At 41.5% G+C, this 25,553-nt stretch overlaps 1 protein-coding gene across 14 annotated transcripts in view; it reads left to right on the forward strand.

Moving 5' to 3' along the window:
- The window catches only part of CAMK1D (calcium/calmodulin dependent protein kinase ID), a 489,271-nt gene that overhangs the window by 303,743 nt on the left and 159,975 nt on the right, over window positions 1–25,553 (forward strand). For 11 of the 14 annotated variants that reach the window (XM_031652513.1, XM_031652515.1, XM_009213982.4 and 8 more), the window contains one exon: window positions 20,815–20,889. In XM_031652513.1, the coding sequence (XP_031508373.1) occupies window positions 20,815–20,889 (75 nt within the window). Of the gene's footprint in view, window positions 1–12,836; window positions 16,708–20,814; window positions 20,890–25,553 lie in introns of those variants that run through there. The other 3 variants (XM_031652519.1, XM_031652518.1, XM_031652521.1) reach the window with 3 other exon arrangements.

The following is a 25,553-nucleotide window of genomic DNA, read 5'->3' on the forward strand; positions in this document are numbered from 1 at the left end:
AGTATTTCTGTTTAGAATCTTCTGCTGAACAAAAAATAAATTGCTATGGGAAGAATGACTTAGTTTAAAAAATTCTGTCAATCCTTTTTATGCGGAAGCTGGATAAAAACTCGAATCCTTAGTATAGGAGGTAATTTCTGAAGGAAAATATTCTTATAGTTGATTTTAAAAGATTTTTCCCTAGAAAGTTATGTTAGGATAACAGTTTCCTGCAATGTTAGCAAGCATTTTAATATTCTTTCATCTTAATGATTCATGGCTTCCGTCTCACTTCTGTGGCTCCAGAGAGAACCCTCTCTGACCACAATTACAAATACAGTAGAAATTTTTTAAAATCTTGTTACATAGCTTGTATTATTATAATATTACAGAAATAGTAAAAGTTTTTTTTCTGAAAGACAAGTACTCATCTTAAAGAAATGTGGAGAAATATATCCACATTTCATTTCAGAGGCAGTTGATGGGGCCAGAAAGAAGTGAGCTTAAGAATGAGACAGTCATAGGTTTCTGTCTAAGATGTGCCACAGAGAGAGCAAACGGTGAGACCTTGAGAATACCGAACCTCCTTGCATCTCAGTTCCTCCTTGTAAAACAGGGATAATAGCCTCCTCCCCTAGGGTTTCCAGTTGTCCACATAAGATATTGAAATGAAATGTGATTAGCCTGGTATCCTGCTCATACTAAGCTCTAAGTAAATGATAGTTATTACCAAAAACATAGGACTGAACAAGAAAAGAAATAGCAGAATCCAACTCAATTATAAGACATTACTCTATTACCTAAAAACTATCATTCAGTTGTTGTGTTGCAGTCTTTTAATTTGTTTATTTTTATTTTTAATTGTAATTTTTAAATTTTGTTTGCAGACGGAGTATCACTCTGTCACTCAGGCTGGAGTGCAGTGGCACGATTTCGGCTCACTGCAGTTTCTGCCTCCCGGGCTCAAGCAATTTTCCTACCTCAGCCTCCTGAGTAGCTGGGATTGTAGGCATGTGCCACCATGCCTGGCTAAGTCTTATAGTTTTAGTAGAGATGGGGTTTCACCATGTTGGCCAGGCTGGTCTCAAACTCCTGACCTCAGGTGATCCTCCCGCCTCAGCCTCCCAAATTGCCGGGAATACAGGCATGAACCACTGCACCTGGCCCCCCAGTCTAGTCTTTTACTTTAGAAACACATTACGGTTTTATTAAAAATTTTCTGTATACCAATGCTTTGCAGAAAAGCCGTTGTTGTAAAAATATATGTATGCATTTCCATCTATGAATATATACTGAAAGGGAGAGAGGCTGATTTTCAGTTAGGTGGGAATTGTTCTGTGTTCCAGAAGAATGTTCCATTCTTAGACCTGGGTAAGAGGAGACCCTGCTTTAGGAGATTCTGTCCTGGCCATGAGCCAGCCATGCCCTTCCCGTGGAGTGAGATGTCTGCAGGGTGAAGGACATGGGGCCAAGGACGTCTTTCCACCCAGTGCTTGTGGGTGGGTACTTCCCAGAAATTCTTGACCCCAGAAATTCTTCTGAAGGGACTTTGAATGCACTTCCGGGGCACATATGGACTGCTTCCTGGGTCCCTCCTCCTGAGAGCTGGCAGCACTGCTGGTGGGATGTCCTTAGGCCAAGGCAGGTCTGTGGGCAGGTGTGCAAATGGAGCTTGGATCTGCAGGCCAAAGTTCTGGACAGTCAGAGATAGGATGTGAAGCGCTGAGAAGTCCGCTTTCCCCATGACGCCATCTTGAGAAGAGTCCAAGAATTCAAAATTCCAACCTGGTAGGGGACAGAACATTCTTTATTGAATCATTTGTTGTTTTGATTTATAGCTTTATAAAAAAGCTACTTTTTATAGACTAGAAAGACATTATGTTTCAGGACATACAGCCATTGTGACTAGCTAAGAGTTCGTGGAGCACTCACTACATTCTTCATTTACATTCTCCCATCTGTAAATGAAGGGCTGGCTAGAATATTGGCTTCCAATTTTGCCTAATCATTAGAGTTACTACAGACTTTTTAAAAAGTTTGTGATTCCCAGGTTCCCCCTCTAAGTTTGGCGGGGCATGGATTAGTAGACTGTAAAGGAAGGGCATGGTTGTAGCTAGTGTTCTGGTGGGGGATAATATGATTGCATGGCTACTTGCTAGATGACTTAAAATATTCGCTATGTCATCTATTCATGCATGGTTTTGTGCATTTGCATTCATCATCCATCCATTCATTCATCTATTCATCTATCTATCTATTCATCTTCAGGTCTATGTATGCATGTATGTATCTATCTTATTCATCTGCCTAATTCATCTATCTCATCTATCTACTCTCATGCATTCATCTATCTACTATGTATCTTATGTATCTTGCCCATGCTCCATGCATTCATTCATCTATATGTATCTCTGCCTCATGCCCATGCATTCATTCATCTATGCATTCATCATCTATCTATTCATTCATTCATGCATCTATGCATTCATTCATTCATCTATTCATTCATCTATCTATCATATCTATGTATCTATTCATTTGTCTATCTATCTATGTATCTATTCATCTATGTATTCATTCATTTGGTCTTTTATCTATGTATCTATGTATCTATGCATTCATCTATTTATCTATCTTATGCATCTATGTATCAGCATTCATTTGGCCCATCTTATGTATCTATGCATTCTATCTATCTATTTGGTCTATCTATGCATCCATGCATTCCATTCATTTATTCATCTATGCATTCATGCATTTCATCTATTTATCTATCTATGTATCTGTCGCATCTATGCATTTCCATTCATCTATGCATTCATTCATCTATGCATTCATTCATTCATTCATCTATTCATCTATCTATGCATTCATCTATCTATGCATTCATCTATTTCATTCATCTATCTATGTATTCATTCATCTATGTATCTATATCTATTTATCTATCTATGTATCTATGTATCTATGATACCATCTATCTATTTCATTCATCTATGTATCTATCTATTTGTCATTCAGTCTATGGGCCCATGCATTCATTCATTTATTCATCATTCATGGGTATCTATGTATCTATTCATATTTATCTTATCTATGCATTCTATGTATTCATTCTCCATTTATTCATCTATGCATTCATGTATCTATGTATTCATTCATATACTCCATTCATGCATTCTAGTATCTATCTATATTTGCATCATCTACCATGTATTCATCTATCTATCTATCCAGCATTCATGTATTCATCTGGCCTATCACATTATCTATTTATCTATCGACGTTTCCATATCTATGTATCTATGTATCTATCTATGGCCCATTCATTCATTTTTCGTGTCTATACATGTATGTATGATTCATTCATCTATGATCATTCATTCATGTATCTGCTCATTCCCATCAGTGTATTCATTCATCTATGCGTCGCATATATGTATACATGTATCTATCTATCTATCCATTCGACCATCTACCCGCCTGTCTCATCTACATTTCGGCTTATTTCTATTTTATTTTTGTGAGGAAAAGCGCTTTTTAGCCCAGACTTGGAGTGGAAGTGGTGATTTTAAAGCTCACTGCAATCTCTGCCCCCCAGATTCAAGTGATTCCCCTGCCTCAGCCTCCCAAGTAGCTGGGATTACAGGTGTATGCCACCACACCTGGCTAATTTTTGTATTTTTAGTAGAGAAGGGGTTACGCTATGTTGGCTAGGCTGGTCTCAAACTCATGACCTCAGGTGTTCCACCCACCTCAGCCTCCCAAAGTGCTGTGATTACAAGTGTCAGCCACCACACCTGGCCTCTCTTTTTATTTAATCTTCACTTCAAAGATCCTTTTTTAGTATGTGTGGAGATCAGGGGCTAGTGTTCATCTGAAGACATTTTGTATAACAGGCATCTGTTCGAATTTATTTTTTAATTTTTTAGAGACAGGGTCTTGCTCTGTTGCCCAGACTGGAGTGCAGTGATGCAGTCATAGCCTTGACCTCCTGGGCTCAAGTCACCCACCTGCCTCAGCCTTCTGAGTAGCTGAAACTACAGACACCCTCCACCATGCTCAGCTAATTTTTAAAAATGTTTTTACAGACCAGGTTTTACTATGTTGCCCAGGCTGGTCTTGACCTCCTGGCTTCAAATAGGCCTCTCACTTTGCCTCTTGAGTAACTGGGATGACAGGCACGTACTGCCACATCCAGCAACTCGATATCTTTTACAATCTGTGCTTTGCCAAGGTGGGGTACACACTAACACAAAGAGGCAGTTTACACAGAGAGTTCATTACCTTGACTCTGCGCTGTATTGTCAGGTTCCAAGTGTGAGTGAATGTTAACATAGGAAGAAAAGAGCCAGCAGGTAGATGGACATGTGTCTGAAAGAAAGGGGAGGCCAGCTGGCAAATGGCCAGGAGCTGGATGCGGGAGGAGCCCATAGGAGCTCGATATGGGTTGAGGCCGATCCCCTCTGCATCCACAGAAGTTCCACCAAGTAGCTGGTGCATTCTGCATTCAAGGTGTTTGTTGTTGAAGAGGAGAACATCTTTCAGACATGTACAGGATATTTCCTGAAGACACAGGTATTCAGTCAATGGTATTCTAATTCTGGAGCTATAGGAATACGCCAAAGAAAGAGGCCCCAGATAATGACAGATCATGGTTTTTTGTTTTTTGTTTTTTTCTCTGACAGTCTCCCTTTTCTTTAAAAACAAAAAAAATGTTGGTGAAAAGAGTAATGAAGTTGACATTTTGCAGGATGCATTTTGCCATCACTACCTCTGAAGAGCTCCTAACTCCAACTCATTCTCCAAGGAAATCTCGGCATTTACACTCTGGTCAAATTGACTTTCTCCACTTGTTCATGATGAAAGAGAAAACTGTCCTTGAACTTGTCACTTGGGAAATTAAAAGTGGAGTAAAGTGAAGTTCCAAGTCTCAAGTGACCCCATGAGTGGGAGGAAGAGGATCAGGGCTCCAAGCAGGGTTTCCCAGGAACAGTTTCATAGTGTTCAGCTTCCCTGCAAGACAAAATACCACCTTTAGTTTTTCTGTAGCTGAAGTTTTACACTTGGCATATTACTTTTTAGTTCCTTTAGCATAAAACCCGCACAGGTGGCCTTGGTGACGAAGCCCCTCACGGTAGTCCCTCCTCTACCCTTGAAGGGGCTGCCATCCACCTAAGTGTTGTGTTTGGCTGAAGCCCCCTCATGCTTCTCTGCCCTAGCTGATGCGGTTCCCTCTCTCTGACGTGCTCTGTTCCTTTGCCTTCCTGTGCGGGGCTCACCGGCCCAGACCAGAGTGTAGACTGATCCTGGGGTACAGCCCGACCAGCGCACCCAGGGCAGGGCCAGATGCCAGGGCAGGGCTGTGCCTGCATAGCCCTGTGTCTGGCTCTCTGGCAGGACATTGGTTGTGCCGTGTCATAATGTTTACGTACACCTCTGTCTTCTCACACTGGCCTGCAAGCCACCTGGTTTCAGGGACTGTGTTTTATCTATCTTCAGGGCCCTGCTGCCTAGCCTCATGCCTGGCACTCCTGGGTCCCCTCTCTGTTTTATGAAGCCTAGCTTTGTGAGTTTTCTGTGAGCTGTCTGCACACAACATGCCACGATGTCGCTCAAGGGGCTCTCACGTGCAGTGGACATGGCGAAAGGGCAGCAGGGATCATAACAGACTGCGCCCTCCCTGCCCCTCCCCTGCCCACTCCACTCGCCTCAGTCTGCAGTGCAGCTGGAGCCTCCTTGTGCCGCGTTCTCTTGTGATGTCCAAGCGGCTGTTGTATTAAGCAGAGCTTCGATGTGTTTATTTGTTATCAAAAACATTAGCTCTGCAGACACTTAGTCTACCAGCAGCAGCATCCCTCACCCGATAAGGATTAAAAGAGAGGGGAAAAGGATGCATGGGAGAAAAAAACCCATCAGGGGGTTCATCTCGCCCCACACCCTTACTGTAGGGTCCTACACCTGCCAGTCTTCCTTCCCCAGATTCGAGTTTGCTTCCCCTAAGGCTCCCTGGATTAACCGTCACACATCCCCACGGGGCTTCATGAGACTGGGAATGAATCTGGACACAGACTTTTGCCGGCTTTTTAGGAGGCACCGCAGTTTGCTCCCACCTCCACCTTCCTCCCACTGTTTCTTTACCCCTCCACTGTTCTCAGCATCCTCCCCCTGAGATAAATCATTCTGCCAGGTCCTCTGCCTGCCTAGTAAGTTAAACAGTGCTGGCTGTGCCCCCCGAGTCCCACCTGTGATGAGATAGCAACTCAAACACTGTGGGACTTTAAACTGGGCTTAAGGAGGGTGGCCAGACATATATGCCTGCGTACAGACAGATTTGTGTATGCACACATCTCCACCATTGGCACACTGTTGGCTTCTTCCTGATTTTAACACAGCTTTTATTTTATTTATGTTTTTGAAATGGGGTCTCACTCTGTCACCCAGGCTGGAGGGCAGTGGTACAGTCATGGTTCATTGCAGCCTCAACTTCCCAGTCTCAGGCGATCCTCCCACTTTAGCCTCCTGGGTAGCTGGGACCACAGGCCTGTGCCACCACACCCAGCTGATTTTTGTATGTATGTATGTATGTATGTATGTCCAGGCTGGTCTCAAACTCCTGGGTTCAAGTGATCCTCCAGCCTTGGCCTTGCAAAGTGCTGGGATTACAGGTGTGAGCCATACTGCCTAGACAACTTCATTTTTGTTTTTAAAGAAACTGTAAAGAGGCCAAAGATTTAGGACAAAGGAGCTCATTACCATTTTTGGAAATAACTTTTTGAGGGAAGATCTTCCCTTTGTATTTGAAAATGTGTCGGTAATAGTCTTCACTAGTTGGAGTGGGGAATTTTAATTTCACTTTTGAATTGTTGATTACACTGGTTCCCTCCACTCCCTTGCCCCCCACCTTTATTCTGTTTTTTTGTTTGTTTGTTTGTTTACTTTTCTTCACTTTTCAGTGGTAGAGTCTTCTTTAAAAATAAATTCTTAGGTAGAACCCAGTACATACACAGTAAGAATTCTAGCATGAATTTATAATTTCAGTTTTATAACATTTATTCTAAATTGTGTCAGTGAGAACACATGTTAACATGTTGCTGTTCACATTGGGTATTGATTGCAGTGGGGCCTGGGCAGGTTATATTTCATTACATTTTCCAAGTAGTGGTTGAGAATCTGGAGGAGTTGGGGTAAACCAGACTGAAAAAGCACTGGTCAGAAGTGAGCTTAATGAAATCCAGCCACGGGACTAATATGATCTGATGCTTGGAGGAAAAGATCTTTATGCCTGGCACTGCCTACAAGATACTCAGTGGCCCCTGTGTGATCTCAGCCAGGCCCAGCCCTCCCTGCTCGTTGGCTTGCAGACTGCAGCCACCACCTGGGCACATCGGCTGTGCTGCTGAACGCAGGAGAGCAGCAATGGCCACACTCTGTCTCCCCGGCTACTCTTGGGTCATTGTTAGGGACATTCCATGTGGCTGGATTTCTTCTGGCCCCTCATCCTTCTTGACACAATTGCTTTTGTAAATTCCCTTTAAACTCTGGGATAGAAATTTTATTAGCCACAACCTATTTGTAATGTCATTCCTGAGAATTTGCAAATAGCCCTGGAGGTCACACTGGGAAGTTTCTTGAGTTGACATCCTTGATCATAATCTTTTATTAGCAGGATATAATAAAAGTATAAGCTCAGACCACGTCAGCATTTAACACTGACCTATCATAAAACTGCAATTTGGAGAGGTGGATGTGTATTACACACCCCTCGTTTAAAAAAAAAATCAACAAAGCAAAACATGCTGCTCTTTCTAATTGTGACTCTAATCTCAGTTATGAGGAAATTCATTCTTAAGAAAGAATACAGTGTCTTAGTTCGTTTTCCATAACTTGTAACAAACTAGCTGAAACTGGGTAATTTTTAAAGAACCTTTTCTTTATTTCTTAACAGCTATGGAGGCTGGGAAGTCCAAGGTGGAGGGGCTGCATCTAGTGAGAACCTTCTTGCTGTGGGGGACTCTTTCTGCAGAGTCCTGAGGCATTGTGGTTCATCACATGGCTGGGGGGCTGAGTGTGCTCATATGCTAGCTAGGTCTCCCTTCCTCTTAAAAAACCACCAGCCCACTCCTGTGATGACCCATTAATCCACAAATGGGTTAATCTATTCATAAGGGCAGAACCCTCACGATTCAGTCACCTCTAAAAGGCCCCACCTCCCGATGCTGCCACATTAGGGATTGCATTTCAGTGTGAGTGTTGGCAGAAACAAATATTCAAACCAAAGCACAGAGTTGTCCTTACTATGCACACTGATAGAGATGATCAGAAAATAAGATACTATATTTAAAAACACGCATACAATGAACCACAAACACCCTCTTTCATTCTCAACATATGAGTGCTTGAAAGATGTTTTCTTCCATTGGGATGTGCCTGGTTATCTGAAGTCTGAGTGTGATCTGAGCCGACCATGTGACAGTGTTAATTACTGATGTGCAAAAATTAAAGAACACTCAATTCTGCACCATCATCTCTGAATGTGGGCACTTTCCTAGAACGATGAGAACAAATTACAGTATAAGTTCAATCCCCCTAAGTCTGACAGTGAACTGATATTAGATGGTTGTTCAAAACAGACTTCCCTCTCTCTTTTTCATCTATTTTCATTTCATCTTTTTCTTTTACAATTGGCTTCCCACTTTCTAAGTAAATGTTGCCATACCCCAGTAGCTTTAGTGCGATGCCCAGAATCATTTTGGCCTGTGTTCCTGATGCTTCATTATCTAGTTTGAATAAAAGAGCAGCCCTGGGTCCTCCGATTTCAGTAGGGGGTATTCAGGGCACCTGTTGGCTTGGCATAGTCATGGGTTTGAGTTGTGAAATATGGACCCTTCCATGTGGGTATCAGCACAGAGAAAGCACAGGACATTAGTGGTAGGAAAGAAAAAAGAAACGATACCTTTCCCCTAGATTCCAGTGCATTGTTTTGGTTCCCTTCCACTGACTTATCCTCATACAAATGCAAGTGTTCACAGCTAGAAGCCTCAAAGATGCTTCCTGAATTCAAGCCCAGCATCTTCAGTCTGGGGTACAGAGTATGTGAGGAAGCTGCAGGATACACCCCAGCAGTTCTGTGTCATTAACAGTATTTCATACAGGAATAGCTTCTAAATTCACATTGTGAGCATCCACAGTGAATCTGAAACAAGCTTTCTGAGATTTCCCTTTCTAAGGTGATTTTGGGTGTGTGTGTTCTCACATCAGTGAAGCTAGGAAATCCAAGCTACGAGAGTTAATCTCTGTTCCAAGGTGGATAAGCACCTTACTGTTTTCCAAGACACTTGGTGCTCATTCTTATGTTTAAAATGTCCACAGAAATATATATTACCCTTCGACAAAAAGTTACCAAAAGGTTAAAAGAAGGAAATGACAATATTCCTTTAAATGTGTTAGTGTTTCAAAGCCTTACTAAGAAATAGTAGAAGAAATACTACTAATACTACTTGCTAAGAAATATTAGTTGCTAATACTATGATACTTGCTAAGAAATGTTATTTTTTCATAGTCTTATTCTGAGAGGAGTAATGGGTTGACCATGTAGCCTTAAATCTTTATCCTTAGGACACCCTGGATTGTACCTTTAAAAATCAGACTTATTATCAAATAAATGTATTCAACCTAGATAAATTTAAAATGGGCATGGAAGCCATGAAATTACCAACTCTGAAGTATCTAAAGTTGAATCCTTTCCCATGACCTAAGGTTCTCCATAATTTAGTAATAAATTATTTACCAGTGGTTCTCAAACTTCGCTGCACATTTGAATCATTGGAGAAACTATTGTTATGCCTAGGCCACACCGCAGGCCAGTTAAATCATAATCTCCAGAAGTGGTCCAGTTATTAGTATATTTGGAACTCCTCAGATAATTCTAGCATGTATCTGAGCCTGAGACCCACTGGATTAGGCTATTCTTGCATTGCTATAAAGAAATACCTGGCCAGGTGTGGTGGCTCACGCCTGTAATCCCAGCACTTTGAGAGGCCGAGGTGGGCAGATCATGAAGTCAGGAGATCGAGACCATCCTGGCTAACGTGGTGAAACCACGTCTCTACTAAAAATACAAAAAATTAGCCGGGCGTGGTGGCGGACGCCTATAGTCCCAGCTACTTGGGAGGCTGAGGCAGGAGAATGGCATGAACCCGGGAGGCGGAGATTGCAATAAGCTGAGATTGCACCACTGTACTCCAGCCTGCGCTACAGAGCAAGACTCTGTCTCAAAAAAAAAAAAAAGAAAGAAAGAAATAACTGAGACTGGGTAATTTGTAAGAAAAGAGGTTTAATTGGCTCATGGTTCTGCAGTCTGTACAGGAAGCACCGTGTTTCCTGTACGTATAGACTGCAGAACCTGCATCTGCTCGGCTTTTAGGGAGACCTCAGGAAACTTACACTCATGGTGGAAGACAGAGGGGGAGCAGGCATGTCACACGGCGAAAGCAGGAACATGAGAGAGTGGGAGGGGGAGGTGCCACACAAGAAGCCACTGTCTCAAAGACAGCACCAAGTCATGGGGGATCCATCCCCATGACTTGAACACTGCCCTCCAGACCCCACCTTCAAGCATTGTTGATTAAAATTTAAGATGAGATTTGGGCAAGAACAAATATTCAGACTGTATCACCCATTCACTGGTAACTTTTCATGGATGGTAACAGAAATAGGAAAGAAATATACAGTCAAATCTTAGAACCTTTTTCCCTACCAGTATGTAGCTTTGGAATGTCTGTAGTCTGTACGACTTTTGGAAGGCGAGAATTAATTGTTCGTTCATTCATTCATTCATTCATTCATTCTTTCTTTCTTTCATGAACATTCCTTGAGTATTGGTATGTACCAAGCACTAGATTTTTCACACTGAATTGGACCTAACTTATCTCTCCTTTGGTCTAAAGACCACCAAGCCTCAGCTGGACCTCTAGAACCGTTCTAGACAAGAGCAAATAAATCACTTGGGCATTTCTGTATTGGTCCAGACATTGTGGATGCTGATGTGGGAAAAGGAAAAGCAGGTCTTTTCTGTGTAAACAACTTCATGTCTCAAGCAATTCTGTTCTGTGTCCAGCTGACAAACTTGTCTGTGCAGATAAAGAACCTATTGACGCACAAGTTGTCACCAGGTTCTGTGTAGCAAGGACTATTCCAGACAACACTGAATATGGGCTTAGAATCAAACTTGATGGTTCTCATATATACCTTAGTGCACGTTGCCTCATTATGAGTTTAGATTCATTGATTGTTAGAGTTGGAAAAGACCTTGGAGACTTTCCGGTCTGGCTGGTTAATTTCTAGACAAGGAAACTGAGACCCAGGAAGGTGGTGTGGCCAGAACGTGGTCATAGGGTCAGAGACAGAACCGGCTCGTTAATGTCCCTCCTGTGGGACCATTACAGGCTCTAGCCCTGCATCCGTACACATATGAGTGCGGGCTATGCCCCCACACTGGGTACCTGCATTGTACTAAGGAGGCCTGGGGTGCTCTTAAGAAAATACCTCAGGACCAGCCTGGGTAAGGTGGTGAAATCCCGTCTCTGCAAAAAGATACCGAAGTTAGCTGGGTGTGGTGGCAAATGCCTGTGGTCCCAGGTACTTGGGAGACTGAGGTGGGAGGATCACTTGAGCCCAGGAGGCCGAGGTTTGCAGTGAACTGAAACCATACCACTGCCCTCCAGCCTGGGTGACAGAGAGACCCTGTCTCAAAGAGAAAACTGCCATTTGTGCACAAGGGTTTTTATTGTCATTTGTTGGTTTATAAGGATTCAAGGAAAAATTCACTTCACAGCGAGTATCAACATGTAATACTTAATCTTTAAAAAATAACAACAAAACTAGCTTACAGACTTAAGAGCTTAGTTGATTTAGGTATCATAGTCTTGGCTCCTTAGTTGCCCATTGAGTATAGCTCCATCTTCTGGCAGCAAAGAGAGGTGATTTGAAGCTTAGGATTTTGAATTCTGCTCATTTCCTGAAGCGGCCTATTGTCTATAACACAAGATCTCTAACTATACAGTAATATGTTACATATGTGTGTGTGTATATATAACATATTTTTATATAAACACATGTATATACATGTGGATAGAAAAATAACAAGATGACATATTTCAATGTTCATTTAACAAACGAGGAAGTCAAATCAAAGTATTTAATGACTTGTTCAAAGTCTTGTAGTTAGATGTATCAGAGCTAAGATGCAAGCTAATCTCTTGATTGCTTGTGCAATTCCACTAATCAGTATGCATTTCTTTTTGTGTGCACTTTTATGCATATATTTTGGTAAACTTGGTGAACTTTGTTAATGATTTTCATCAAGAACTTTTTAAAAGCACCTTTCTGGCCGGGCACAGTGGTCACGCCTATAATCCCGGCACTTTGGGAGGCTGAGGCAGGCTGATCACGAGGTCAAGAGATTGAGACCATCCTGGTCAACATGGTGAAACCCCATCTCTACCAAAAATACAAAACCCGGGTGACAGAATGAGACTCTGTCTCAAAAAAAAAACAAAGAACTGGGGTGGCCCGGAGGAAAGGTGATTGGTGCTGCAAGCTGTGAGAAACAGCAAAGGGTTCTCAGTGGAGGTGATAGAGAACTGAGTCTTAAAGGATGAGTATTTTCATAAGAAGATAGGAGAGAGACGAGCACACTCAGAGAAGAAGGTGTGCATGGTTGGGGAGGGCGGGGTGTGCGAGAGCTGCCTGGGTTCAGTAAAATGTTGGTGTGGGGCAGGGGTGGAAGGTGATGTGGAATGGGCAAGTAAAGACCAAATGATAGGGGATGGGGGCAGGGAAGTGCTGGGGAGGGAAGGGCATGGTCCGTGCCTAGGGCTCTACCCCCAAGCCCGTGCCCACGGAACTAGGTGAGGACAGGCATTTCTGTTTTTGTGCCCAAATGTTGCATTCCCCAAGACTACCCTGGCCCACTGTGTCCCCATCCTGTGGCTATAAAAACTCTGAGACCCTTGTGGGCACGCACACAAGTGGCTGGACATCGAGAGGAATGCACCAGCAGACACACAGGCACCAGAAGATGCCATCAGCCCATCAACCGGCAGAACGACGTGGAGTTTGGCTAGGGCAGTCAGAGGAAAGCCCAGCTGCTGGGCAGCATGACTGCAGGAGAAAAACACCTTCCCACTCCATCCCCCTTCTGCCCTCCCCATCCACCTCACCGAGAGCTACCACTCCATAAAAAACCTTGCACTCATTCTCCAAGCCCACATGTGATCCGGTTTTCCAGTACACCAAGGCAGGAACCCCAGGATACAGAAAGCCCTCTGTCCTTGTGATAAGGCAGAGGGTCTAATAGAGCTGATTAACATAAGCCACTTACAGATGACAAAACTGAAAGAGCACCCTGTAACACACGCCCATGGGGGCTTGTGGAGCGGTAAGCATTCACCCCTAGATTCTGCTATGGGGTCGGAGACCCACAACCTGCCCATCTGCATGCTCCTCTAGGGGTATCAACAGCTGGCACTGAGGAAGTGAGCCACTTCCCCTGTCGCACGCCCTGCGAGTGGGATAGGGGAACTTTTCCCATTTCACAAGTGACAAATGACTTATAAGCCATGCCGTTGTTCGAACTTTGTCCTGTACTACAGGGAGCAGGTGGATTTCAAGCTAAGAAGTTTTATCAGTTCTATATTTGGAGAGATCACTCGGGAGACAGCATGGAAAATGGATAGGAAGAGAGTGAGACCAGAGGGAGCTGAGGAGAACAATTAAGTGGTTATAAACTGTGAATGATCGTCTGTGAGATAGGAATAATAATGCCTACTTTATAAGGCTGTTGCAGAATGAAATAACACCTGCGAATGTACCCGTTTATTAAAATGAAAGGTATTGCTTTTAATACCATCTGGCCAATATTTCAGTGCTGTCACTGTTCTTGTGACTGACAATATCCCAGTTTTCTCAGCATTATTTCCCACACTGCTTATAATGTGAGAAAACAAGAATTTGACCCTAGTAAGGAGGAAATGATTTTTTTTCAATTTCGAAAAAACATAAATGTTTACTTAGACAAACAGGAGTGTTTGCCAAGACCCCACAATAACCTTCAGATACTTTTGAGGCAATTCCATGCCAGGGAACCATAGCCTCTCTTTTTGTGTGAATAAAATTTCAACTTTCTGGGCTGCTTAGAGTGACAGTGGTGGGTGGTGAAAGACCTGGTCCTCTATGGCCTTTGCCTGTGGAGAGAGGCCTTTCACAGACTAGACTGTGAACCCGGAAGTGCCTGAAAAATGGACCGGAGGCTGATTGCGGCACGTTGACGTAAATTCCTCCTTGCACATTGCAGGGCAATCAATGCCTCGCTATCCCCACCTCATCCTCTCTTATAATCAGTTTCACTCTTGTCTCTCCCTTCCGATTATATTTTCTTCCATCCCTTGTCTTCATCTGGCGTCCATAATGTAGGTGGGTCAATGCCCATTACTGGAGAATAGCAATACCAAGGAAAGGGATTTTGTGATCTTTTCCTTCCTCTGAATACTTCATAATTGCTGCCATGGATGCCCTGGAGCTCAGTAAAATGATGGAATGCAAAAAGTGAGAAATGCTGAACTTTTTTTCTCCTCTCCTCTTTTGTGCTTTTCTTTTTCTTTTTCTTTTTCTTTTTTTTTTAATTTTCCACATTTGCCATGGAGTTAAAATTGTAGATCCTTGAACTGGGGAACATGAGGGTGGAGGGGAAGATGTTACTCTCACTCCACAGAAGCACATGTAGTCAGTAGCAGGCTGACCCTTTGGGTCCTGATGTTCCCTTACAAAGCTTGGGGGCTTTGTAACAAGGTCTACTTGTACATTTGGTATCAGTTATTTTTTATGCATGAATTAATTTGAAAATGTTTTCTTGGCTTTTTCTGCAGTTTTCTTGCTTGGCTGTCAGTTACTGTATGGGCAGAAGTCTGCTTCAGTGCCCATGTGCTATTTTCCCATTCAACTTGACTCTCTCTGCCTGGACCCACTTCCCTCTATCCATTTCTGTGCATTATTGGAGATTATGGAGGTTTTCATGTAGGTTACCATATAAACCATTTTCTCTCTGTATATAGATGTGTCAGCTCATGCTTACTTTGGGCCTGGTAAATGATAAGTGATGAAAGTTAAGTTGAGGTTCTTTTTATCACCTGAAGTTGTTTTCAGTGACATTATTATGGCTTTGAATTATGCACATTTCAGGACATTTTGCTGTTTCAGAGTCAACATCCCTTATGGATGAAGATCCTCTTGGCCATACTTTGGAAAGAGTGTTGACCTCTGGGATTTAACTGTGCAAGTTGACAGAATCTCCATTTTCGATTTGCCTATAACTGACATCTGTGTCTCTTTTCTCTGTTCACTTGATTCTCTTTTTTGATGACACTAGCAGATATGGGCTAAGGAGAGGCTCTTTCTAATTACTCTGGACTTCTCCCTATTCCTTCTGCTTTTCAACATCTCTTTTTCTGGTTCAGTTTGACCTACTAGAATTTCATCTGTTAGGATGTTTACAACCAAGTATCTTGAGCACATCCACTGGATTCAAGATAATTCAAGAAATCTCTGCACCCACAGAAGTGGATATTATATTGTTAATGATGGCATATTAATACTTTGACTTTAGATGTTATAATTTTATAGAAATAACTGAATTTATATGAGCTCTTGGATATTCTCATAACTTAGTTAAGTTATAGCGTAATTGCTTTAACGTGGGCTTGGGAGTGAGAATAGACTTAGACTGAATCTCAGCAATGACAATTATGAGTTCCGTGATCTTGGAATACTTACTTAGCCTCATGGGATCTTAGTCTCCTTCCTCATTTTCTTCTCTTTTAAAAATTGAGAAAATAATACCTACTTCATAGACTTGTTGTTAATAGTAAATGAAATAATTAAAAATACTTAACACAGTCTTAACACATAGTTAACAATAAATGGTATAATACAACAGCAATGTAAGCAAGGCCGAACAAAAGTTATAAAACTAGCTCATCACTAGGTTTAGATTTGTGACATCCCAGGGGACTGAGGAAATTGCACTTATCACAGAAAAGTCACAGCTGAAATGTTTAAGAAAACAATGTAAGAGAGGTTGTCAAAATTCCCAAACATATAAAGGGTAGAAGATGAGATCTATAGACTGGAAAGCTTGACTTCAATGCACAGCAAAATTCTGGAACAGAAAATTAAGCAGATGGTTTGTGATCATTTAGTAAAGACTGTAGTGGTTGCTAGGAGCTAACATGGGTTTACTAAGAACAAATCTTCCCAAACATCCCATTTCCCTTTTAAATAGTATTATGTGATGTGTAGAGCTGAGGAATTCTACTTCTGCAAAGCATCTAATTGTCTCCTTATGGATGGCATGGTAAAACACAGGCTAGATGATAGTACTGCTAGGTTTGCAGCTAGACAGCAATCGAAGCCAGCTGATTAATGTCATGGTTATCTTGATGAGGGTCTCTGGTGGAATACCATGGAGCTCTGACATGTAACCTTCCATTTAAAATTTTAATTAGGAATTTGAATGAAGACACATGGGATGGATATGTACCAAATACACAGATGGCCCAAAGTTGGGAGGGATAATAAGAGCAATAGATGAGTCAATCGGCATTCAGAACACTGCTGATCATCTGAAACGCTGCATGGAATCCAGAATGATTGGATTTAATGAAGCTAAAGGTGAAGACATTAAGCTCTCACAATATCAACCCGAGTAAGAAAGGAGATTGTGTTTGCTAGAAGTTCAAATTAAAATGATCTGGCGATTTAATTGGCCCTAAACTGGATGTTCAGTAATTAACTATGTGCCATACTCTTTGTTTGGCACTGGGGTGACAGTAGTGAAACAGTCAAAAATCCCTACCTACCTGGAGTTTATATTCTCTGTCTGCCAGTGGTTGTGCAGTGGTTCAAAACTACAGCAATGAACTTGTTAGGTTTTATTGGTAGAAGTGTAATATCCAGCTCGTGATAGTTACTAGTTCTACTTTCCTTTTTTTTTTTTTTTTTGAGACAGAGTTTTGCTCCTGTTGCCCAGGCTGGAGTGCAATGGCACGATCTCGGCTCACTGCAACCTCCGCCACCCAGGTTCAAACGATTGTCCTGCCTCAGCCTCCAAGTAGCTGGGATTACAGGCACGTGCCGCCATGCCCAGCTAATTTTTGTAGTTTTAGTAGGGATGGGGTTTCACCGTGTTGACCAGGCTGGTCTCAGACTCCTGACGTCAAGTGACCTGCCCACCTCGGCCTCCCAGAGTGCTGGGATTACAGGCGTGAGCCACCGTGCCCGGCCTCTACTTTACTATTTAATACCAGATTCATGATACTGTCTTTTATCCTGGGATCGGTATTTCCAGATCTGAATGCTAGAGTCTGGACAAATGAGTGACGATAGAGCAATGAGAAGAATATAAACCATATTGTAGGAAGATTGGTCAACGATGAGAAGACTAAGCAGGGGCATTATGTCCCTCAAATCTGTGCAGGATATGTGGGAAGAAGGTGGAAGCTAGTTCTCTGTTGGTCCTAGGAGTCATTACTAATGACCAGGAAGCTGATCTCTGGTAAACGTGAGACAGACTGCCTGAGAAGTGTTCTAGCTCCAGCCTCTGCATGAGCACCAGGAGGACTGAGACTGCCTTTCTTGTGTCTCGCTCTCCACCAAATTCAGAGTACCCAGGACCGTGCCTGGTACAGGGCAGGTGCCCAACAGATATTTATTGAATGAATGATGAAAAGAGGGAATTGAACATGAAGTGAGCCTTTGCATGGAATAGGCCCTCAGTTGGTGCTTGTGCCCTAGTCCTCAATGCATGGATAGTCATATGGCATTTTTTGAAAATAACTCATGCACTGAAATAATGCTAAAACTTTACGTTCAGCTTTGCATATTGTAAGGAATGTGAGGGTGGAATAAAGTACCTGAGAACAGATGTGGGAGGCCAGAATAATTTTTTTTAACCACGTTTGAACAGCTCCAAGTTAATTAAACCACTTTTCTTAAGAGACATTAAGAGGCCATTTTTGGATTTATTTGAAATTTCTCAAGTATGCTTATTCAAACATTACTCATTCCAGCTCATTCCCATCATCTTCTTGAGGCCTTCTTCATAATTCTGACCCATTCAGGGCTTTGCTTTCTCTGAACTTAAAGGCAGTTCTACAGATTTTAGCATTTGATTCTTTTCTAATTTCTTCCTGAGTTTCTCTGCCTAGATAAGCTTTTTGATAGCAAAACTTTACTTTTTATTTTTCTTTTCTTCCAGACACATAGCAGAAACGCAGCAAATGACAATTGCTTGATTGGTTGATGGAGAGATATTAATAAAGTGTCTTTCCAGCCACTGTGAAACTGCTATTTTGATTGTCCCTGCTGTGTGCAGTACTTCTTTGGAATGCTGCAATGAATTAAAAGCAATTTCTAGTCAGCACTCATGTAAGACATAGCGGGTTAAATAGGCTTTAATTCTCTATCCCATATATCAAAGGAGGGGACTGTAGTCCTAATTTATTGGGGTCTGCCGCGTTGGCTAGGCAAGTGCTTTGTACAGACTTAATTCTTTGTGTTATTGTTGAATCTGAATGAATGACTGAACTCTGGGGCTCAGACAGCCTTCTTGACTCAACCTCCAAGGCAAGCTAGGGCTGCAGGTGCCAATCTCTAAACCCAATTTAGAGATTGAGTGATGTAAGCAGAGTGATTGGATTTAGCACATGAAAATGCAGCTTGCCCAGTTACATCTGAATTTCAGATAAACAACCATGCAGTACTTGGGACGTACTTAAACTGCAGAAGTATTCACCATGTTGCTACAATTCAGATGTAACTGTGTGCCACGCATTTTCTCTGGCCACTCTTCATATAATCCCATTCCTCCTATTTCTCCAGAAATCTAGGCTCTTCATTAACTCTCAAATGAGCTGGACTAAAAGAAAATGTTTATGACCATGTGATTGATTCCAATGGCAAATTACAACAATTTTTCCAAAAAGGGAAAATCTACATAATGCCTACTTTTTGTGGGCATATTCTTTTAGGTATATCCAGTAGTGATAATGCCATGATTTGTAGCATCTTGATAGTCTCAAGTTAAGCTCTCTTGGTTTCGTTGGTGGCATAGTTTATTTGGTTCATATGCTATATGGCTGATAGTATCTTGCTCAGGCTGTGTAGAAACTATGGCTGACAAATAATTAGACTCTATTCTTTGGAATCAGGTGGAATATGAATTTAGTATAATCTATTGTTTTAGCTCCTACAAAACAACTGCATTAACTACTACGAGCTATAGAATTCAAAGGAAAGCCTTAGCAGCGTTTGTTAATTATCTTGTTCTCTTTCATCTCAAAAGGAAGATAATAGTCTTGTTTGTTTTCCACCTTATAAACTTCTTTTTGCAGGGAAGACATCACACATTTAGGAAAATGGTTTCCCTTTTTCCTAACTGAATAAGGTTTCTTGCTGTTTAGTGGCAACAGCCTTTCAATATCATTTATTCATTCAGCAAGCATTTATTAAGCAGATTTGTGCTAGGCACCAGGAGCAACCAAAATGAATAATGTAGTTCTAGCTTTCAAGAGGGTCACAAGAATCCGCATGTTATGTGCTTGTCTTTAAATGGTTCAGCAGTCATTTCAATGAGAGGCTTATGGTAAGAGCTAATTATCTCCTTGAGTAATGAAATATTTTTTTTTTCTGTCCAGTGCTTTAAATAATATCAAGCCTTACATTCTGAGCAGAAACTGCTCTTCATGGATAGTGCCAAGGGCTAGAATTCGGCTGTTTCCTTCTGCCCTGGTTCTTTAGTTAGGACGTAGTTGTTCAGAGTGGGGTCTGCAGCTCAGCAGCACCGGTATCTCCTGGGAGCTGGTTGGAAACGCAGCCTCCAAGGCCCCAACCAAACCTGCTGACTCAGGGCCTGCAGTGGAGCCAGATCCCCAGGTGATTCATTTGCACGTTGAAGTTTGAGCACCGCTGGTCTAATACGGTATTTCTCCAGCTCCAGTTTGCACGTGTAGATTATCTCAGCATCTTATTACAATACTGATTTCTGGGCTCTGCCCTCAACTTGCATACTCTGTGCTTGTCGTAGGGCCTGAGAATTTGCATTTCTACTAAGCTCTTTGGAGATAGTGGTGCTGCCTGTTTGAGAACCACACTTTGAGTAGCACTGATCTAGTTTGCTTGGGAAGCTGAAGTGACATTTGGTAGTGGGGTGGAGTGGGGGGGCATGAACCCCAATGAGGGAGTCACGTTGGTTTTTTTTCCTTACACTGGACCCGTGAACATGCCAGAGAAACTGTTCCCTAGAACATATATATTCTCCAGTGTCTTACCAGGTCTCCCTGCTCCCTGACATATGCCTGTCATGGGGGACAGATTTTCATATGATTAAGTGGTCAGGCAAGTCCATAATGGCCACTGGGAGACAACACAAGAGGGAATGATTCTGCCCAGCAGCCCAGCCCTCTGAGTTGGGCCCTACAAGATAATAGGATGTGGGCAGGTTTGGCCCATTTCTGGGATTCACGTGAAGCAACAATAGTTAATCCACTCTTGCTAAACTGTAGGGTATTGAGCCTTAGGAACGAAGAGGAATGGAGATCAGGGAAGGACTGTTAGGAAATGGGTCTGGAAAAAGTTTGGAGACAAGATCTTAAAGTCTGAAATGTTTTTGTTCAGGAGTTTGGATTCTGTGTTGTAACTTTTTGCTACAATGCTGTCTGTTCTGAAACGTTTTCCTATCTAACTGTACTTACTATTTTGTGTGTCTATTTTTTTTTTCAGGATTAAGCATGAAAATATTGTTGCCCTAGAAGACATTTATGAAAGCCCAAATCACTTGTACTTGGTCATGCAGCTGTAAGTACCTTGTTTGACTGATGAGTTTTGAACCAATTTGCACACTCCAATGTCTAAAGGGATCAGGTGGGAAAAGAAATGACTGAAGTGGGCCAGGTAAGGCAGTAGGGAGCAGGGAGGCCTGTGGGATACTAGAGAGGCCTGTATCCAACTAAAGACGGTGGGCTGCCCACAGGAGTCTACAGGCCTCCCTTGAACCAGCCTGCAGCTGCTGGGCTGGTCTAATAACCTAGAGCCTCAGCAGTGAATGTGATGTTCCTGCTGCAGGATGTCTGTATTGCCTTCTAATATGTCAGGGCCAAATGTGGCTGCCTGAAGACACTTCAGTGGGCCCACTGTAAGGTACACTTTGCTCCTGTCTCTAGGAGAAACTCCCACCCTTGTCATCCTTTCCAGGGATGCCGGGGGAGGGAAGCAGATGGTAACTGTGTATACCCGTTTCTTCCCTTGTACTCTTCCTTTGACAGATAAGAGAACATGTGATTGAAAAGGGAATTTGCGCCCGACGTAAGAGAAGTATAATTGGCGTCAGGCCATGACATTATCCCCCTCATTAGGTTATTTTTGCATTCCATTAACACTGGAGATTACCAAAAGAGGGAAGAAATCAGAAAGCCAGATATTCGAATAGAGACTTTACTTGAACATGTATTTTTAAAAATTTAAACTGAAATTAGCCTCCCTGCCTGCATAAGTGCTTTACTCTAAGCAATATGGTTCCTAGGAATATCCCAGGGCTGCATTGAGTAGAATTAACTGATAGAAACTGTGTCAGAATATTATGCTTTAACCATTACCTGAATGAATAAATGCTGGAACATCATATGATTAAGTTTACCGACTGAGGAGATTTTTGTTGAAGATTAGAATATAGACTTAATTTCATGATTTATTAATGATTTTCAGACTTGGGATTGTCAAGGGTGTGTAGAATTCGTGATTAGGCTCACAATTTCTTTTCCATAGATTCTTATTTTCCTTATGAATGTTTAAACAACACATCAACTTGGGATCATGTTAGGATGCAAATAAGTGTTCATCGGTGCATTTAGTTAACCTTTCATGATCTTCAAAATATTTTTGTAGGTGATATTTTTGTATAAATATTTTAAAGCTGTCTATGCCAGAAGCATATGTATTATTGCTGTCTGTCAAATGGCAGTTCTAGGTGGTGACTAGCAGTTTTAGAGATTTATATGTTATAGTCAGCCGTGATATAAGTCAAAGAAGTTTTTTGACTGGTTGGTTCCATGTTAACTCGAGTTACCTTTTCTAGTTCCTTGTTCTTTTCTAGTTCCTTGTTCTTCTCTTTGCGTTACAATTTGCCGTATTTCTGGTTTTTCCTAGAGAGCACTAGTTCTCCCCAAATTTGGGAGCACGCCCTAGAAGTTCTTGTGACTTTGCTTTATGTGAAGTCTGCTCTATAAAGGTGCAAGTGCATCACTTTCTCATCAAATATCATTGCATAATTGGAAGATGATGAGATTTCAGTGGCGACCAAATGCCCCGCAAAATGTTAGCTGTGTATTTAAATGTGTGCTTTTTCACTGGTAATGCAAAAACTGCTAATACTCAAATCCAAAGTTATATGGATCTACTTGGTTAAGTTTTGTGTTTGTGGAACTATAACCAAATATCAGTTAAAGCACCTCAAATGTGTCCACCTCGGCTCTGCCTCTTATTAGCCAGGTGAACTGGGGCAAATAACTGGGCTTCTCTGAGTATCAGTTTCCATAATGGGAAAATGGAGGTAATATTTTCGTTAGAGGATTATAGTGAGTAGTGAAGGAGAAAAGTGTAGTAAGTAATCTCACAATAATAGGTCTTCAGTATATGTGGTTTCTCTATGGATATCTGTGTCATTTCATCACTGTGTCTCTACAGATGGTCTTTAATTTTATAAGGTAATGTTCAAGCTGATTTAGAATTTGCCTTTCTAAGCAACTTGGGGTTGTATACTACCAACAAAAGTTATCGTAAATATGGGTTGACATAAAAACATAAGAATGTCTGGAGCAAAACCAACCTTAGAACAAAACCTGGAAGTTATATGAGGACACTGCTATCCCTGCCCCTCCCTGAGCTTTTCTGTCAAGGAATTCCTCCCTCTTTTGTGTTACAAAAAAAAAAAAAAAAACCTCATTGGCCCAGCATGGTAGCTCACACCTGTAATCCCCGCACTTTGGGAGGCCAGAGGCAGGCAGATCATTTGAAGTCAGGAGTTCAAGACCAGCTTGGCCAACATGGTGAAACCCCATCTCTACTAAAAATATAAAAATTAGCTGTGCATGGTGTCAGGCACCTGTAGTCGCAGCTACTCAAGAGAAAGAGACTGAGGCAGGAAAATCGTTTGAGCCTGAAAGGCAGAGGTTGCAATGAGCTGAGGTCGTGCCACTGCACTCCAGCCTGGGTGACAAGGTGCAAGACTCTTGTCTCGAAACAAAAAACAAAACACCTCATTAATGTGAACCACACTCATTAAGAATTTTTAGTAATTCAGAGAGGAATTAGGGTAGGATTAACTGTTGGGGGACATTGTATGAGATTTGTCAGGCAAATTAATCACAAAATCCAGTTTAGAGGCAATGAATGTTTGAATTACCTAAGTAAAAAAACTATGCACAATAGTAAGCAGTTCAGAAGCTCTGTTTACACAAAAAATTAGATATGCTAATTTTTTAAATGTTAAATTGTATTCTTTTTTCATTGGTTCTCATTACTTTATAAAAATCAACTTTTTGGGGGTATCATTTACATACAAGTTACTGTATCCATTTAAATGGACAATTCAGATGAACATGACAGAATTATACCCATAAAGCCACCACCACAGTCAAGAGACAGAAAATTTCCATGCCACTCAAGACTCCTTGGGCCCCTTTGAAGTCTTCTCTTCCTCATTCATGACCCTAGTCAACCAGTGACCTACTTTACTTACTAGAGGTTATTTTATATTTTATAAAATATCGTATAAATTGACTTATATAGTATATACCCTTTTGTGTCTGGCTTATTTCATTAATTATTATTTTGACATTCATCCATGTAGCATGTCTCAGTGGTTCATTCCTTTTTATTACTGAGTAGTATTCCATTGTTATGAATATTACACATGTTTTAAACTTTTGTATTTATCGACACTTGGGTGGTTTCCAGTTTGGGGACTCTGATGGGTGAAGTTGCTGTGGACATTCATGTACAGGTCTTTGCATGCATGCATGTTTGAGTAAAGACCTAGGAGTGGAATGAGTGCGTCATATGGTAGATATTGTGTTCAACTTTTTAATAAACTGCCTGACAGTTTTCCAAAGTGGTTGTACCATCTTGCCTTCTTTTTTTGGCCAGCAGTATATGTCAGTTCCTGATGCTCTGCATTCTTGCTAGTCCTTGAGATTTTCACTTTTAGCCATGCTAATGGGGTGTAGTGATATCGTAGGGTGGTTTTAATTTGCATTTCTCGATGATGAATCATGTTGATCATCTTTTTATGCCCTGATTGGCCACTTGTATATCTTCTTTTATAAAGTATCTGTTCAGATCTTTCGCTCAGTCTTTATTGGATTATCATCACATTATTGGGTTGAAAGTGTTCTTTATGTAGTCCATAGTTTGTCAGATACACGTAATATGAATATTTTCTTCCATTTTGTAGCTTGCTTTGCTGTTTTTTTTAATGGTTCCTTTTTTAAAAATTCATTGAAATATAATTTACATACTACACAATTCACCCATAAGGTGTACGATGAATTTTTTTTTTTTTTTTTTTTTTTTTTAGACGGATTCTTGTCATTTTGCCCAGGCGTAGTGCAGTGGCATGATCTTGGCTCACTGCAACCTCTGCCTCCCGGGTTCAAGCAGTTCTTCTAGCTCAGCCTCCAGAGTAGCTGGGATTATGGGCCCCCGCCACCATGCCCAGCTATTTTTTGTATTTTTTGGTAGAGATGGGGTTTCACCATGTTGGTTAGGCTGGTCTTGAACTCCTGATCTCAGGTGATCCACCCACCTTAGCCTCCCAAAGTGCTGGGATTACAGGCGTGAGCCACCGCACTCGGCCCGAAATGTTTTTTTAGTATAGTCACAGGGTTATGCAACCATCACTGCAACCTAATTTTAGGGACATTTTTGTCCCTCTAAAAGAAACCCTATACTCATTAGCAATCACTCTCAATTCCTCACTCCCTCAGTCTCTTGTGACTACTTATTTTTGGTCCCTATGGATTTGCCTATTTTAGACTTTTCGTATGAATGGAATTATACAATATGTGATCTTTCGTGACTGGATTCTCTCTCTCAGCTTATTGATTGCAAGATTAATCCATATTGTGTCGTGTATCAGTACTTCATTCCTTTTTATTACCAAATAATATTTTATTATCTGGATATATCACATTTTGTTTCTCTGTTTTTCAGTTGATGGACATTTAGGTTATCTCACTTTTTGGCTAATATGGATAATGATGCAGGCATTTTCATGTACAGGTTTTTTTGTGGACTTGCTTTCATTTCCCTTGGGTATATACCTAGGAGTGAAATTGCCGGGTCGAATGACAGCTCTTGTTTTAACATTCTGAGGAGTCATCAAACTATTTTCCAAAATGACTGTACCATTTTACAATCCCATGAGCAACATATGGGGATTCCAACTTCTCTACATCCTTATTAAC

Source organism: Papio anubis, chromosome 11 (assembly GCF_008728515.1).
Source record: "Papio anubis isolate 15944 chromosome 11, Panubis1.0, whole genome shotgun sequence".
In the NCBI taxonomy this organism is placed as follows: Eukaryota; Metazoa; Chordata; class Mammalia; order Primates; family Cercopithecidae; genus Papio; species Papio anubis.